The sequence below is a fragment of the Podarcis raffonei genome, chromosome 1, assembly GCF_027172205.1.
Source record: "Podarcis raffonei isolate rPodRaf1 chromosome 1, rPodRaf1.pri, whole genome shotgun sequence".
NCBI lineage: Eukaryota > Metazoa > Chordata > Lepidosauria > Squamata > Lacertidae > Podarcis > Podarcis raffonei.
Window position 1 is genome coordinate 86,303,243 of NC_070602.1, and position 18,325 is coordinate 86,321,567.

The 18,325-nt window shown below is 40.9% G+C and overlaps 2 protein-coding genes across 2 annotated transcripts; both read left to right on the plus strand.

Annotated features, from left to right (window-relative positions):
• The first annotated feature begins 4,797 nt into the window (after window positions 1-4,797).
• On the plus strand, window positions 4,798-10,375 carry LOC128420662 (C-X-C chemokine receptor type 1-like). Its single transcript, XM_053402375.1, has 2 exons — window positions 4,798-4,888; window positions 7,628-10,375. Exon 2 carries the CDS (start codon window positions 7,649-7,651, stop codon window positions 8,726-8,728), a length of 1,080 nt encoding a protein of 359 aa, XP_053258350.1. The 5' UTR covers window positions 4,798-4,888; window positions 7,628-7,648; the 3' UTR covers window positions 8,729-10,375.
• Window positions 10,376-16,441: 6,066 nt separating this feature from the next.
• LOC128402829 (C-X-C chemokine receptor type 1-like) lies at window positions 16,442-17,757 on the plus strand. The gene has a single exon (XM_053367229.1). The coding sequence runs from the start codon at window positions 16,455-16,457 to the stop codon at window positions 17,544-17,546; it is 1,092 nt and encodes a 363-aa protein (XP_053223204.1). The 5' UTR covers window positions 16,442-16,454; the 3' UTR covers window positions 17,547-17,757.
• Window positions 17,758-18,325: the final 568 nt, after the last annotated feature.

The window sequence follows — 18,325 nt, forward strand, 5'->3', positions numbered from 1 at the left end:
GGATGTTGGGAGGGTTGTTAAAGTAAAACTATTGCACTTCAAACTCATCTATTATACAAGGGGCTGAAGTCTTTAACCTCCTAGCTGCATTTAAGCACACTTTTAATAAATGCTACCCTTACTTAGATACCATTGAACATTTGGATGGCATTTACGGAGCTTTATGTGTAAGAACATAAGAAGAGTCTGCTGCTGGATCTTTCTGTGGGAAACCTGCAAGCAGAACCTGAGCATGAGCTCTCTCCACTCCTGCAGTTCCCATTCAGAAGCATTAGTTACTCCAGCTATGTGGAGGCAGAGCATAGCCATCATGGCTGGTAGCCACTGGTAGCTTTATCCTCTGCGAATTTGTCTAATCGTCTTTTAAATCTGTAAATTAAAATGGATGTAGTGATGGTTATTGTATTGTTAATGTGAGCTGACAGGTTTTTCCTCCCTTTGTTTTTTTAGCTAGTCCGCCCCCCTTTTCTCCCCATTCCTCATGAATTTGCAGTAAAATTAAAATAATTAAAAAATGAAAAGAATAATAAAGTACTGACTTGTTTTACTATGCATTTTGGGGGAATATGTCAAAGGTGTATTTCTCCACCCTTCAGAAATCAGAGTTCACAAGGAAGAGTAAATCTGGCCCCCGTCCCTCCAGCAAACACACACTCCCTAGTAAGCAAACAGGTGGAGCCCCTTTTCCCTCACGTAGCAATGGCTGTCCACAATAAGAACACTGTTCTACCTTTTCTTTTTATTACACGACTTGCAATAAATAACTCTTCTTGGCAATTGACAGTAAAAACCCACAGTTATTTACAATGAGGATTGGGTGGGGTGGAGTAGTTTGGATTTTAAATTTTACTCGTTGTGTCAACAAGCCCTGGCAAAGCCAAACATCCCCTCCACATCCATAGCTGTTTCTGAATAACCTCTGCCCAGAGGCCTGCTTCATGGAGCATTTTTCATCTATGTATAGGACTACGGACCTAATAGAGCCACACTGAGTGACATTGAAAGGCAAGGGTGGCTAAGCTTCAGGTTGCATCCGGCCTGTAAAGCTACAGGAAGTAGCCTGTCACCCCCTGGGTGTTATTGCCTGATCTCAGTGCTGTGGTATTCAGGGCTGAGATGTGGAGGTAAGGTGCTCTATTTGCTTTTTTGAGAGTGTTCTCTAAACAGTGGGCAGAGTGTGCTTTATCAGCCAATCACTGCTTGGATTCTCGGCACTGAGATGGGGAGATAAAACCTCTCTGCTTGTGAAGAAGAAAAGGTGGTGTTTCAACCACCAGCACAGCTACTGGAATGGGGAGGGGTGGAAATGTTACCATATCCTCTGTCCAGATACTTCTGTGAATAATAATAAAAAAACCATTTGAGAGAACTAACTTTCCCCCAGAGTGTGTGTGTGAGAGAGGTGCACCGGCATGTGCACTTAGATGTGTGGCTGCACATGTGATTTGTGTGCTATATATGCAGGATGTTATGTGTAGTAAGTCTGTATTTGTGTGTGTGTGTGTGTGTGTGTGTGTGTTGTATGTGTGTGCAAGCACGTGCACGTGCACACACACACCTATGTGTAAAGTTACATTCATACCAATCACAGGGTTCCAGCGGCTGATAATCGATGGGCCAGAAAAAGTTTGCCAACCATGCTTTAAAAGGAATGTTTTCTTTAAGACGTCTAATGCAAGGACTGTGTGTAATCTTGCAAGGACTTGTGGTTGTCCTACTGTGTGCTATTCTATGGTCACACCAATTAATCTAATGGCAACTTGCTATTTAGAACTACAAATACTTACAATGAGGAGGATTGGGTGGAGCAGAATAGAGGAGTGAGTGGAGATTTGTATGTAAAACAAACATGACAGTTCCCAACACATACTATGTACATTTTTTAAACTAGTGTGTGAAACAGTCCAGTCATTTTATTTATTATTTTCTTCAACGAAGTTCCCAACTTGTACTTGAGCAGCAAACCAGCCTCAAAGTCTGTTTCCTTCACCCGCCTAAGTGGGAGAAGGGGTGGTGTCTTCGTTATAGCCCAGCCTAGGGTAAGGTTTTCACACTTAATTTCTGCCTCTTTGTGGAGGAGAAGGACTGAGGAAGCAAAGGTAATGACAACAGTACCAGAACCTCAGTGTGTGCATGATGCTTCCTTTGCTCCTCACACAAACAACTGAATATAGTGGTGGAAATGGTTAAAAAAGCTTGAAAATCCCTTAGATGGGCCATAACTGAAACATGGCCACCCTTTGAATTTCAAAATTATTCATATTTTGCTATGCAGTTATCTAGCCACGTAAACTAACTAACATGTACAAAAATGCATATATTATGGGAAAGTATGCATAAAAATGCAAATATTAGTGAAGATAGCATGCAAAAATGCATTAGATTATAGAAAGTTCTGCAAAAATGTGTCTATTAGCAGTACATCAAGATGCACACTAAGATGCTGATGAATTTTCATGAGGTCTTTTAAAAAAACAAAAACATTACAAACTGATGTGGAAATTTGGCAAACTGAAGATTGGAAAAATGAGGAAATGGAAAGAAACTGAAACTGACAGGTTCACAAATCTCTACCCCCACCTGCAAGTCTTCTCTTCTAAAGCAAAATTGTTTGTCGGCTTTGCTTCCTTAACAAATAGTGGGAAAGCAGTGGTTTCTTGCTGTTTTTTGCCCATTTCATATGAAAGTTCAACAAGCACTCAATTTCGATGGTAGGCTATGTTCCTAAACACACCAGGGAGTATGCCCCATTGAATACACTAGGGCTTACTTCTCAGTCAATATGCATAGAATTGTGCCATTAACTTTTAAAACCATCTAGATCAGCCCACCTCTTTGGCCAAATGTGTGATGAGAATGGGTGTGGAAGTATTCTTTAAAATGAACCTTTCAGATTCAAAAGCCTTAATGAATTTAGCATATGTTACCGGATCTTTGCTTCCTGGTCATTATTATATTGGAACACGTTCCACAGAAGCTGGAGCCAAAAGCCATCAACAGCTTCATTGTATCAAACCCTTGTGGTTAAGAGTTTCCTCCTCTATCATGTAAACATTCAGCTTCCAGAGCATGTAGTTTTTAAAACTATAGTTTTAGCAATTTGCTGACTGATTTGGTAATCTGGGAGTGGGTGGGATTGGTCTCCATGGGAAAATTCAGATAGATGGGTAGTCACCATGAAAGACTCCTAGCCGGAAAATTTGCAGAACATATGAGGGCAAAAAACATCATCTTTCCCAGTAGCAGCTTCCGCCTTTGTGGTTCTTTTCACTGGTGTAATCCTTAAACAAAGAGATGGCTCCACCCTGCTTATAGTGGGGGAAAAAACATGCTGTGATCTTTCCACTTTAGTGCACGATACAAGTTAAGGTCAAGGCTTGGCCGAAAACCCATTTCATAGCACTTCTCAAGGGTCTTCTCAAAAAGTTACTTGTAATCCATATCTCCTACAATGTTGAATAAAGGTATTCCACATTGACAAAAAATAATTCTGTCTTTGATTTTGTTCTCTATATCTAACAAAGGATGCTAACTTTGGCATCAAAACATAACCCCAAATTCTATCATACCACTCTGTGCATATAACAGCATATAACATTCTTGTTGCTGCCAATGAGTAGGAAGCCAATTCCACATGATCTTTCTTCACAGAACCTTCCAAATATGCAAGCTTTATAGCTGAGTAGGGATTTGAACCTTGCTCTCTGAGGTCCGCGTCCTACAATTCTAATCATTATACCACACTGACATGTGTCTTGGTAGCTTCTGTTTATTTCATGTATTTTTGCAGGGGTAATATACCATCTAAGGGACGCAGGTGGTGCTGTGGGTTAAACCACAGAGCCTAGGGCTTGCTGATCAGAAGGTCAGCGGTTCAAATCCCCATGATGGGGTGAGCTCCCGTTGCTCGGGCCCTACTCCTGCCAACCTAGCAGTTCGAAAGCACGTCAAAGTGCAAGTAGATAAATAGGTACTGCTGCAGCGGGAAGGTGAACGGCATTTCCATGCGCTGCTCTGGTTTGCCAGAAGCAGCTTAGTCATGCTGGCCACATGACCTGGAAGCTGTACGCCGGCTCCCTCGGCCAATAAAGCGAGATGAGTGCCGCAACCCCAGAGTTGTCCGCGACTGGACCTAATGGTCAGGGGTCCCTTTACCTTTACCTAATATACCATCTAGGTATGATTTGGTAACAATCCTCTCTTATACCCATATTTAGAGAAATCTTATGTGCAATTGACCAAAGCTTTCCCTAAACATCCATTGGAATGTCTTTTCCAATATTCTGGGTGCATTTTACATTTTTATTGTACTCTAGAACAAATGTGAAAATATTCAGACTACGGCAGAGAGGGAGCTGATGCTGCAGTTCTATGCACACATACTTATTTCCTTGGGAGTAAGTCTTATTTAAATCAATAGGACTTCCTTAAGAAGAGCCCTGCTGTATCGGACCAAAAATTCACCCAGAGCACTACTTTCCAACAATAGTCAGCAAGGTGCTCCTGCAAAGGACACATGGAGGCAACATGCGAGATGTACTGTTGCCTTCATCCCTGCTTGATGGTGGTCTTTCCAGAGGCATTTGCTGGACCACTTCCCAGCATCCACAGTCTTTGTCCCTAGCACAAGTGTAGCCAACATGATGCCCTTCAGATGTTGTATACTACATCTCCCACCATCCCTGATTATTAGCCATAATAGCTGGGGCCATGGTCTAATTCCCTCTCCTATCACCTACAATACCCGATGAGTGAGAACCTTCTGTCCATTTTCTCTGTTTAGCCTGCCTTCTGTGTGAGGGTGAAAGAGGATCTGTTTTACTTTTGTTTCTTGAGTGCAGGGCAGAGGACAGGGGAAGAGCTCTTCACACAAGTTTCCGTGACAGAGGTAAGAAGGCAAAACCCCTTTTCTTGCTTGCTTTTGTTGTAAAACTAGGGTGCAGAAAGCAGAAAATAATACTTTTCCCAATTCTGGAGGCATGTGCTGAAATTGCAACCTATATAGTTCTCCTTTGATTTGATTTTGGGGGTGTAAATTTAAAAAATGCTCTCTGTGTGCTTGTTATTTGATTTAAATATGAAGCTGCAGATAGAAAATGCCCTCTCACAGTTTTTTTTTTTTGGGGGGGGGTTGCATTTTAGTTTCAAGCTGTATATTTTAAAATGCTGTAATGAAACTAAAATTCATGCCCACTTGAACCTCGGAAACTTGTCCAGAATGGATGATGGCTCTTGGACTAAAGGAGATTTCCCCACCTCTGCTATGCATGCTGCATTGAATTCAGCTACGTCCTACTCTGAGTAAACCATTGAACTTAATGAACCTAAGTTAATCATTTGAATGGGACTAACACTGAGTACCACCTGCTTATATCAAAATACATGTGTGTTAATAATGATAACGTGGGATGGTGTAATTTTGTGAGGGTTCTGTTGAAATGTGAGGGTGGATACTTAGAGAGAGTGAAAGGCTTTTATTTATATTTTTTTAAAAACAGTTGCTTGTGGGACTGGTGGCTTTGGTTGAAACTTGAATGGCAGGTGCCTGGACAGAGAAGAGCTAAAAAAATATTATTGGGGTGGGAAGAGCAATTTTTGAAGTTTGTTGAAATGGAGGGATAGTGGCTACTCTCCTGTAGACACTTATTCTAGAATGTGTTAATAATGATGGTGGTAATCACTGATAAATATGCCTATGAAGAGGGTGATGTTATAGGATTGGGAGTCAGGTGCCCATGGTTTAAAATTTGTAAGATTGGAGTCTGTCTGCTGAAGTGGTCAATCCAGCCTTTCAGGTGGGGGATGTGCTTAAAATGTTTGGTGTGCGCACAGTTCCATGGCCATTCATAACCTTACTGTCAATGTGGCAGTTTATTTTTCGTCTTACTAAATTCTCTTCAAATGCAACACTTGTTTATAAATTGCAGGTTCCCCAAACAGTGTTACTGGTAAGCTTTTGGTCTAGAAATTAAATTCAGTAATAACCCGGAAGGAGCGGAACTAGATCAAACCAGAGTTCCTTGAAAGTTTGTTAAGATAATGATGATAGGCTTGGCAAACCAATTAAGATTATACAGTGTTAGAGCAGTGCAAATAAAAAAAGAAATTAATTTAATCTAAAGTTTCAAAACATCACAACAGAGACTGTTTAATTTTCGTTCAACATTGACATAGGTCTCTGATCTGAGTTAATGAATACATGATCTTGATGGGTTGCTTTTCCTCATACCATGAGGTCAACAGCATAAGATCAGTAGAAGGAAGGAATCAATGAATCTCCTTTAGATTTTCAGGGTGTGTTTTCATAGGAGAAGTCCACACTGCAATACTATACATGTTTACTTGGAAATAACACCCACTTTGTTACATGGGTCTTACTCCCAGGAAAGTGCACATGGGATTGCCATCAATAGCCAAACTGTTTCTGACATGCTTGTTCAAATACTTTCAAAGCCAGTAGAAATTATCCAAATTGTGTGCCACTGTCCTCCCAGTTCGGGGGGGGGGGAATCCTCTCCAATGTCATCAACTATATTTTATTTATTGCTTTCTTCCGAGCTATATCTGTCTTCTTTTCTCTGTGGTATTCTGAATAAATGTGCCTGCTGAGCCAATGGCACCAGATTCCTAAGTAGATGTTTTTCTTCAGTAACCTCTCACTGAATCAGTCTGGAAACTATTCCACCACCACTTTACCCCCCAAATTGATAACTCTTTTGGTTACCTCTGGCAGGATTCCCTGCACATTGCACAGTATAATATGGATTCAAAGGGCTACTTTGTTTAGCAACAGGTTTTGCATGGTAGCAGGGAATGGAATTGTTATATGAGTGTCAGGTTCTTTTCAGATCCATTGTTTGGTTATTGCATAACATTACTTGTTATGCTCCCAACATCAGGATTTAAGATGCTGAAGTTTCAACTTTTAAAAAATGCTTGAGCATTTTGAGAATTGTTAAACTTAGATTCTATCCATATATGTATTACAGATACGTAGCCTTGTTCATGTGTCTGTTTTGGCTCTCCTTGAATCAGTCTGAAGACAATTCCACTTCTGCCCCAAAGCAAACTCTTGTCACTTGTAGGAGAGTTTTCTGCATGCAGCACAGTATTACAGTGGTACCTCGGGTTACATATGCTTCAGGTTACATACGCTTCAGGATTCCATACTCTGCTAACCCAGAAATAGCGCTTCAGGTTAAGAACTTTGCTTCAGGATGAGAACAGAAATCGGGCTCCGGCGGCGCGGCAGCAGCAGGAGGCCCCATTAGCTAAAGTGGTGCTTCAGGTTAAGAACAGTTTTACGTTAAGAACGGACCTCCAGAACAAATTAAGTACTTAACCCGAGGTACCACTGTATATGGATTCCAAAGGCTACTTCGTTTAGCAACAGGTTTTGAGTGGTAGCAGGAAATGGAATTGTTAGATGAGTGCCAGGTTCCTTTAAGCTCTACTGTTTGGTTCTTGTGTAACACTGACTGATATGCAGGATTTAAGTTGCAGCAGTTTTAACTTCTTTGTTAAAATGCTCAAGCATTTTGAGAATGGTTAAACTTAGACTGGGTCCATGTATAACAGATATAGAACCCCTTGATCTTAATGAACTTGTTCTTGTGTCTCTACACAGACCCAGAGAAAGACCTCAAGGATGGCAAAGACAGTTCTGTTTTCTGATCTGGATCTTTCAGACCTATATCCAGATGCTAATTACAGTGACTATGACTACTACGGCACTTTCAACCCTAACAGCGTAGCAACAAAAGCACCCTGCGGAATCGATGTTATGCCACTAGTGTTCAAATACCTAGTGGCATTCATCTATGGCCTGACATGCCTTCTGAGCCTGATGGGGAACTCCCTGGTGATTCTGGTGATTGCCTATAGCAAAGGAAACCGTTCGGTCACTGATGTGTATCTTCTGAACCTCGCCATTGCCGATCTCCTCTTTGCCCTCACCTTGCCTTTCTGGGCTATAGATAGAGCACATGAATGGATCTTTGGCACTCCCATGTGCAAAATCCTGTCACTCCTGAAGGAAGTCAACTTCTACAGTGGCATCCTCCTGCTGTCCTGTATCAGCATAGATCGCTACCTGGCAATAGTTCATGGTACTCAGGCAGTCACTCAGAAGAGGAGCTGGGTCAGATTTGTCTGTGCTGGCATCTGGCTGCTCTCCTTCCTCCTCTCCCTTCCTGTAATTATCTTCCATGAGGCTTTCTTGCCAACCGAGGAGATGAAATGGGTTTGTCATGAAAATATTGGATGGAATCAAATATCTGGCATTAGGGCAAAACTGAGAATCCTGCCACAAACGTTTGGCTGCATTCTTCCCTTGATCATCATGTTCTTCTGCTATGGTGTGATGGTACACAGACTCTACCAGACCAAGAACAGTAAAAAAAAGAAGGCCATGAAAGTCATCTTGGCTGTGGTGCTGGTCTTCCTGGTCTGTTGGCTGCCCTACAATATCTCTTTGCTTCTTGATATGTTAATGAGGTCTGGAGCTATTGGTGAAACCTGTGACCTTCGCAACAGCATTGATACAGCCCTTTCGGGTACTGAAATCTTGGGATTTGCTCACAGCTGCGTAAACCCCATCATATATGCCTCCATAGGGCAGAAGTTCCGGAACAACTTCCTCAAGATCCTGGTCACAAGAGGCATCATCAGCAAAGAAGCCTTGACTCTATTTAGAAAGGGTTCCTCCTTCTCATCTACCTCTCTGTAATAGGCTGGGGGGAAGAAAAAATGGGATGGAATCAAACATCTGAAATGAGGGTGAAACAGAATCCTGCCACAAATGTTTGGCTTCATTCTTCCTTTGATCATCATGCTCTTCTGTGCCATGCATATTATATATAGTTTCTTATAAACAATCCAAACCATCTCTTGTTCTGCTAAAGCCATTCTGTCCAAAATAGAATCCTGTGATAAAATTTTGACTGGATGTAGCTATCATTTCTATATGAGCTTAACTAAAAATAAAATACACAGAGCAAGGAAACTTAATCCCCTCTCTACCTTTAATTCCTTATTTTGTAGAACTGCCTTTTGTATATTTTAAATTGAATGTGGTCATCATAGAAATATGATTTTGCTGTAATCTTGACTGCAGAGCTATGATCAAGTCAGTAACTGACCCCTTAGCAACTGCTTTAAATGCATCCCATTGCACAAACAAACCTGTTCCTTCATAAGGATTGTTCATTACTGAAAATGTGGTTCATGAATGACCTAACTTGAAACATTTGAAGCCAACTACATTTCAAGTCACCCAACTTTTTATGGGGAGAAGCTTCTGTTATAGGTCAGGAAATACAGCATCCGTAGTATGTAGGAAGCTTCCTTTTTGGCCTGCTGAACTCCATCTGCGTATCTTCCCTTGCCCAGGGGGTGAGGGTAGTGTGCTATTTAGTGGTGGATAAGATCAGCCTTTCCCATCTCAGTGATTTGCATTTTATGAGACATTGTTATTTGAGCCAAGAGTCTTTATGATCCCTATTAAAACAATTATGTGGTTCTACCTGTCAGCAGGACTTCAGTTACCAATGTATCTAAAAGGCGAGAGACACCCCCAAAGCTAACAGGAGGGGCCAGAAGGACAATATTTGTTCTCTCTGTGTGAAAACATTCACAGAAAAACAAATCAAGCTTTATGAAAGCAGAAATAGGCTTTTGGGAACAACTCCTGAGAACGTTATTTGCAAGTCAAGCATGGCCAAGGTGGGCAGTCCCCAAATGAAGGAGCAGGGCCTTTCTTGGCTGGGAATTCAACTCGGGGCATGATGGCAGTACAGTCTTCAAGGGTCACCAGGCAGAAATGTGATGGAGAAGCTAGGCTCTACATCTGACTTCTTAGCATTTAGGGCAACACCACTAATAGGACACAGTGCAGAGCTGGAGCTGGAGCAGTAGTCATGATCAGGCAGAAGCCATGTTTCTGAAGCAGTTTTTCCCAAGCAGGTGCTTTCCAGATGTTTTTGACTACAGTTCCCATCAGCCCCTGCCAGTTGGCTGATGGAAGTTGTAGTCCAAAACATTTGGAGGGCACTAGGTTGGAAAAGGCTTCTGTAAAGGGTGTGACTATGAAACAGAATTTGCAGAGGATATGTGCATTTTTGGTCAGGAGCCACAATTGCAACAGAAATCACATAAACTGGCTAGCCAGCCTGACAGTGAGGTGTGAAAAGATCAAGTATAATCTTTGTAGCAAAAACAACACAAGAGTCTTGTGGCACCAAAGGCTAACATATTTATTATGGCATCAGCTTTTGTTTACCAGTGGTCATACCCACAAATATATGCACACACAGAGTATTAGGTTTTTTTATTTTAAAAATGGTAAACAGTGTGGCCAAATGGTTATCAAATACCCCCCAAAAAGCTCAATCCATGACCTTTCTATTTATGTAAAACTTATATATATGTGGAATATATATATTCAAAAATATATAGAGACTGAAATACCCAGGTGTCAGAGGAGGTTATTTATGTACACAACAACTGCGGCCCGTGTTTTGTTAGCCCCAAAATGGAAAGTGAGTGAGGCCCCAACTAAAGAGGATTGGCAACTTAAATTGACAGAATATGCACAACTTGCAGATTTAACATATAGAATAAGAGAGCAAGAAGAATATACATTTAAAGAAGAGTGGAAAACGTTTGTTGAGTATATGGAAAATATCGAATATATTGAGTATATGGAAAATATCAAAAATATTGAGTATATGGAAAATATGGAATATATTGATTATATGGAAAATAACTGTGTACAGCTGAAAACACTGGCAGCATTAAGATAAATTCAACGGAGTAAATAATTCTTGATGGATGTAATAGTGGAAAACCAATTGGAATGGTTATTGTAAAATATGCAGGGGTGTAAGATATGCAAAATGAACAATGGAAAGAGAAGACGGGAAGTTAGTGGATATTTTAAAGTTTGTAAAATGTTTATTTGAAATTGTAAAACAGAAAATTTAATAAAAATTATAAAAAAATAAAAGTCCCATTGTTTTTGTTTGATGAACATCACCTACCGTATTTTTCGCTCCATAACACGCACCCGACCACAACACGCACGTAGTTTTTAGAGAAGGAAAATCCGCAGGCATTACATCCGTAGGCATTCCCTCCATAACACGCACAGACATTTCCCCTTACTTTTTAGGAGGAAAAAAGTGAGTGTTATGGTGCAAAAAATACGGTAATCCCAACATCCCTGCACCAGCAAAAAAATTGCCAGAAATCATTCACATTTGAAGTAGCTTCCCTAAAACACCCAAACTTTCTGCTTCATAGTCAAGCAATAGTTCCCTCTGCTGGGGAGTTGTAAGGAGAGCATCAAGGGACACATATTATTTCCTGCATGCCAGTCAGGCAGCTAGGATGGCAAAATATTATTTGGTGAAATCTTTAAATTGCTTTCCATCTTCCTGTCAGTGATTGCAGCTTTAATGTTGTTTCATAGCCCTTTATGCAGAGAACGATTTGTGGGCAAAAATTATGTGTACTGATGGATGCTGTGTTGGTTCAGCAAAGGAAACTAAAAGAGCTTTCAGACTATTTGGAGATGAGTTTCAGTCACATACTTCAAAATTCAGGATGGACTAATATACTTGATTGGGAGGTATTGAGCAAAAAACCTTCTGCTCCAAATATCAATTTTTTGCAATTAAGGAAAGTGATGGAGAGATGCCCTGGAATGTGTGGGAAACCACTTGCATTGACACGTCATCTAACTTCCCTGCAAACACATCATCTAAATTCCCCACAAACAAATCAAGAAACAAATCAAGAAGAAAAGAAAGCAACAAACAAACAGGTAATCTGTGAGTGCCTTCACTCAGGCTTGTCACTCACATGTCATCTCACAGAAATAATTACTCTTGTCTTCTGGCACAGAATACAGAAATAACTATATACTTAGAACAACTCCAGTTCAAAACTGGTAAACCATTGATTCTCACAAATCTCCTACTGTATATGCATTCAGTGATAAAAATGGGGGGGGGTGTCATTTGAATCATACGTCATCATTTTCAAAGAGAGGGAGGTTCAATTTACCCTACACCCTTCAGTTACCATGTCCTCCAGTTGCAGGCCCTGAACTCTATCATAAACAACAACAATGTCCTTAAAAATACACTTTCCCCTCTCCTACAGATCTGAAACAGGACATGCTTTTTATGGTTATGGAAGTCCATCACAGTATTTTCAAGGATTGCATTAGAATTTTTCAGAGTATGCAGACAGATTTTCTAAACACTGTCTACAGGACTAGATGAGTTTCTGCACTATATCAGACTGAACAGCTTGATCTTTGATCTGCAAGGAAGGAGCTGTGAACTAGTAACCACGTTCAGCATCATGTTGGGGTAATCAAAGTGAAGGAACTGAACGAGCCACCTACTAGTATACTTCTCACAGCTGGAGCTGTTTCCTGTTATAGTCCTCCACAGCCTATTCCTCACCCAGCTTCTTAAGTAATAGAAAGGAGGACTTGGTGTGCTTTCTGGAGGGAAGTTTTGCAAAGGCCAGTTCCTCCTAGAAAACACGAACTTTCAGCATCACATTTTTTGTGCTCTCAAGACAATTCTCTAAAGCAGGCGGGTAAGTGGATGACTCTGCCTAACTCTGCATAGGATTGAGGTTGAGGATAAGAATGATGATAAGGACAATATATTAATATATTGGGAACAATGCATTGATAGGCAAGACTTGGTATTCCAGAGTGCTAAAGTTCTACATAAATGTCTAACAGGCTAGAAAATAAAAGTTAAGCAGCTGTAGAATTTTGATGGTGTGATCCTCACTATTCATCATGATGATTGTATCTGCCTTGTACTGTGATGCCAGTCGGCAGACTCAAATCTTACTAAATATTATTTTGAACAGTATATTAAATTATACCAGTCTAAAACCCATTTTACATGTGATATCACAGCACTGATCATAGTTTATCTTGCAACTGAGCATACAATATTTCCAATTTTAAATAATCAGAAACAAAATATACACAGAGATGTCTAATACTATGTGATACTGGATTTTAATGTTGTGTTGTAATTGTTGTAGCCCATCCTGGGACTTTATGGTGAAGGGAAGGCAATTAATAATAATAATAATAATAATAATAATAATAATAATAATAATATAGTAATGGATAATTTTGAATACAAAGTGATGCACTTGATACTGAACATCAGGCGTCTCTCATGTGGGGGAGACTGAGATCACAGATTTGATACAGAATGACTTCTGAGAGGGGAAGGTTGCTTAGAGAAGGATCCTGCAACTGGTGATGATATAGAGATAGAATTATCAGCAGCAATTGCAACAATTATTTACTACAGCTGTTGCTCATACAGCACTCTCAATACCTTGCTTTTCGTAAGTCAGAAAGACAGCAGCTGCACCTCTGCATGAGTGTCCTTGTGAATTTTCTAGTGATTTACATTACAGAGATAGGCATTGCAACGTTCCACACAACTCTTTGCAACATTCAAACTCAGTGATGCACACTGAACTCTCATGTGGGGCCTGGCTATGTAGCAATTGTGCTGGATTCCACTGGACTAGCTAGCAGAGCAAAAGAGCGTTTATACTATCAGTCCAAAGAAGCATCTAATCACAACAGGAAGCTATTTCAGTGGAAGCTCCCAAGACAAATAATTGATGTTTCCTACCAAGATGCCCAAATTTATATTGAACTCAAAACCACAACTTAATTTATAAATCATACAAAAAATAAGAATATTGGGGCAGGGGTGTAGGAAAGGGGGGGTGGGGGGTGAACTGCCCTGGGTGTCATCGCTGAGGGGGAAGCTTGGGAGTTGTGGGCGGGAGGTGCGTCCAGGGTGACATTCGGCGCGCCGCCTGCCTGCGACTCCTAAGCCTACCCCGAGTCATTGATTGGGGGGGGAGGTGACAAATTTTTTTCGCACCGGGTACCACCTTACCTTGCTATGCCTCTGTATTGGGGAATGTCACTATAGGTTGACTTTTCTTCGCACATAAATGAGTCAGCCTGGATTTTGATTATCCATTGAAAGGAGTAATCTCTCCAGTATTGGCTGTTTCCCAGCATTAAATCAGAGAACAGAGGTCAGTGCCAGAAAATATTTATGCATGAAGCAGCCCATAGTTTTCAGCTACACTGGGTATTAATGCAGACCTCAGGAATGAGACTTGCATGGCAGACCTGCTAAAGCAAACATGCTGTGCATCTTGAGAAAGAGGTGTGCTCACACTTCCTATTGCAAGGACAGCAAAAGCAACCAAGTTATTGGCACAGATTTCCCCACATTGCCATAAAGATGAAACTTCACACATGTAGTTTTGCTACACAGACATATCCTCTCCATAGGAAGAGAGCAAAATAGCATGTCTGTATGTTTGGCAGTGGTTATGACAGGTGTTTCGAAGTTATCACATAAAAATAAACACTTGATCTGTTTTCACATATGATGGTATGCAGTATATACCAGATGTAGCCAATGTGGTGCTCTGTAGATAATGCTGGACCACAACGCCCATCATCCCTGACCATTGGCCATGCTGGCTGGGGCTGATGAGAAATGGAGTCAAAGGCCAAAGAAGAGCATTATGTTGGCTTGCCCTGGTGTACACAGATATCAATTTCCCTACCACGGGAAGGTTCATATTGCAAAGGGAATGTGTGGCAAGTGAGGTGGTCCTCACAGTAGAAAGATGGTTGTTATTTTTGGGTAGGATTCAATTACATACTGGCAAATTCAAGTTGCACATTATGATTCATAGGGAGGTCTTGCACAATAAACCAACTTCTCAAAAAGATCTGATTTCTGTGATAAGGAACGTGGCGAGAAAAAAATCCTAGAAAGGGTTGAAGCAATGTCAACTCACTTATGAATGGCTCAGCATTCAAACTGCATAGCTGGGATCTCTCTAGACTCTACCTACCATATCTATGTTGCCATAAAGTTCTGCTTTTGTATGGAAGGAAGTCTGGTTAGTTGCATCAAATCAATGCAATTTTTTGGAAAAGGCAGCCAAGTATATATTCTCATACCTAAGTGAGGCGACACCTCAGACTGGGGCCAAATGTCTCTCTGGACATTGACACTTTCCCCAGGCCACGCCCTTTCCCAGCCCACGCTACTTATTCCCAAGCTGCACCATCAGCAGTTTTCCTTTGTGCCTTTCCTTAAATGCCTTTCCCAGAAAACTCTGTGCCATTTCCTCTTCACCCCATTTTCCACCCCACCCCACAAAACAGTCCGCAGCAGAGATTTAAAGTCACAAAATATGCTACAAAGTGAAGGGTGGATATATATAGGCTGTTAGACCTTTAAAGTATGCTCTTCCAAGTGAGTTCCAACATGTCCTCTTAAAAAAAATATTTCCAAAGTCTCCCTTTTTCCCCAGCATAGGAAAAGACCAGACATTTGGTAGGCTAAAAAATGATTTACTAACAAACTCTACAAAAGTCAGATTCATGTGCTTTTTCATACACCAAACAGAAAAGTTGCACAGGCAGTAAAACATAGCTTAGTTATAAAGTGATAAAACTTCCTAAATCCTTACCAAGAGGCTGGTAAAAGCCATGAGGCTGAGCTGCAAACCTCCTTACATGCTTAGTTCACAGGTAGAGTAAGGCTAACAAAGACTTGATTGCCCATTTCCTCCCAAGGTAAGTGGCATAGCTAAGTCTGACTGGAAAATTAACCCCTTCATGAATTAATCAGACTTAGGTATTTGGGGTATATGAGGCTGGTTATCCTATGTTCTCCTTAACATGAGAACTGTGGGAATTCAATATTAACAATGGACTACCTTGCAGGCATGCTGTAAGCCTCCTGACATAAGAATCAGAGATGCAAGATGTATATTTTTTGTTTTAATAATGTTTCAGTGTTTCACTTTTAGTTGCATTTAACCTCTTAGATAGAATGAATGAAAGGAAAGGTTTGATTTCTGTGTGATGTTCCTGTGGGCCTGCATTCTACAACCTTATGCTCTCTAAGCCATAAACAAGAAACCCTGTCTAGCCCTCAAAGTGGCACAAATGGCCCTCTAGGATGTTATTCTAAGTTCATCATGAGTTAGCCCCAGAGTGTAAAACCAGCTATCCTTTAAGTTTCCTGGGAGAAAGGAGAAGTAAGGGAAGTGAGATAAAGGAAGGAATGTCAATAGCCCGATGAAGGCCTGGTTTCCAATGCAATGGTGAAAGAAATGGGACATTTTAGACCAATGGCCTGGGCACATTTAGGCCAATCCAAGGTGATTGTGGGGGTTAAGATACCAATATGGAGCCATGTGTGTTTTACTTCTGGTGTGCTGTAACTTTTTGAAGCATTTTGAAAATGACAATGGTAAATCTGATCAATGTATAACAGATACATAACCTCTCGATCTTAATGAACTTGTTAATGTGTCTGTTTTGGCTTCAGGTCCACAGCAAGACCTCAAGGATGGCAAATACATTTGTGCTTTCTGATTTGGATCTTTCGGACCTAGATCTAGACGCTAATTACAGTGACTACTACGGCACTTTCAACCCTAACAGCGTAGCAGCAAAAGCACCCTGCGGAATCGATGTTATGCCACCTGTGTTCAAATACCTAGTGGCATTCATCTATGGCCTGACATGCCTTCTGAGCCTGGTGGGGAACTCCCTGGTGGTTCTGGTGATTGCCTATAGCAAAGGAAACCGTTCTGCCACAGATGTTTATCTTCTGAACCTTGCCATTGCTGATCTCCTCTTTGCCCTCACCTTGCCTTTCTGGGCTGTAGATAGAGCGCATGAATGGATCTTTGGCACTCCCATGTGCAAAATCCTATCACTCCTGAAGGAAGTCAACTTCTACAGTGGCATCCTCCTGCTGGCCAGTATCAGCATGGATCGCTACCTGGCAATAGTTCACGCAACTCGGGCAGTCACTCAGAAGAGGAGCTGGGTCAGATTTGTTTGCGTTGGCATCTGGCTGCTCTCCCTCATCCTCTCCCTTCCTGTAATTATCTTCCATGAGGCTTTCTTGCCAACTGAGAAGATGAAATGGGTTTGTTATGAAAATATTGGATGGAATCAAACATCTGAGATTAGGGTGAAACTGAGAATCCTGCCACAAACGTTTGGCTTCATTCTTCCCTTGATCATCATGCTCTTCTGCTATGGTGTGACGGTACACAGACTCTACCAGACCAAGAACAGTCAAAAAAAGAAGGCCATGAAAGTCATCTTGGCTGTGGTGCTGGTCTTCCTGGTCTGTTGGCTGCCCTACAATATCTCTCTGCTTGCTGATACCTTGATGAGGATGGCAGCTATTGCTGAAAGCTGCAGCCGCCACCGCAGCATCAATGCAGCCCTTTCGGGTACTGAAATCCTGGGATTTGCTCACAGCTGCATAAACCCCATCATATATGCCTTCATAGGACAGAAGTTCCGGAACAACTTCCTCAAGATCCTGGTCACAAGAGGCATCATCAGCAAAGATGCCTTGACTCGATTTAGAAAGGGTTCCTCCTTCTCATCCACCTCTGGCATCACCTCTACAACTCTGTAATAGGCTGGGGGGAAGAAAAAAAGGGAGAAACAGACCACTCAAGACAGAGTATGTCCAGCCACTGTTACAATGAAGGTCTTTGTAGACTTCAAGAATCAGGTCCAAAAGGTGATACCACTGAAATGCTAAAAAAACCCAACCACTATTTTTGCCAATATTAGTGGAGATTCAGCAGTGCCAATATAGAGTTCCTTATAAACAATGTCCAAACAATCTCCTGTTCTCTGTCTAAAGTAGAATGCTGTGACAAAACTTTGAGTGGATGTAGCCATCATTTTTATATGTAGTTAAGTAAAAATGTAATATATAGAGAGTAGGCAAACTACATTCCCTTCCTACTTTTAATTCATTATTTTATAGATCTGTCTTTAGTATACTTTAAATTGAATATATTTATACATCTTGATAGAAATATGTTTCTGCTGTAAACTGCAGTGCTATGCTTAAAGTCTGTCACGGACCCTCTAGCAAATGCTTTAAACGCATCCTTTGGCACAAACAGTCCTGTTTCTACACTCACATTAATTAGAAAACAGATGTTTATGTTTTTTAACACTTTATGGTAACCCTTAATCTTGTAACAAAAAATAATTTGAATTTGTTTGAATAATTTGAATAATTTGTTTTTTTCTTTCTGTGCAACTGTTCTTCATACTATGCTAAAATTAAATATTGATTTCTGTTCTAATTTTTAAACACCTCTGAAAACATTTGTATGCTGCCAAGCTTTTGCTGGCAATATAGAAAATATCCTTCCATAATACTTAGTTGGCCTCTGG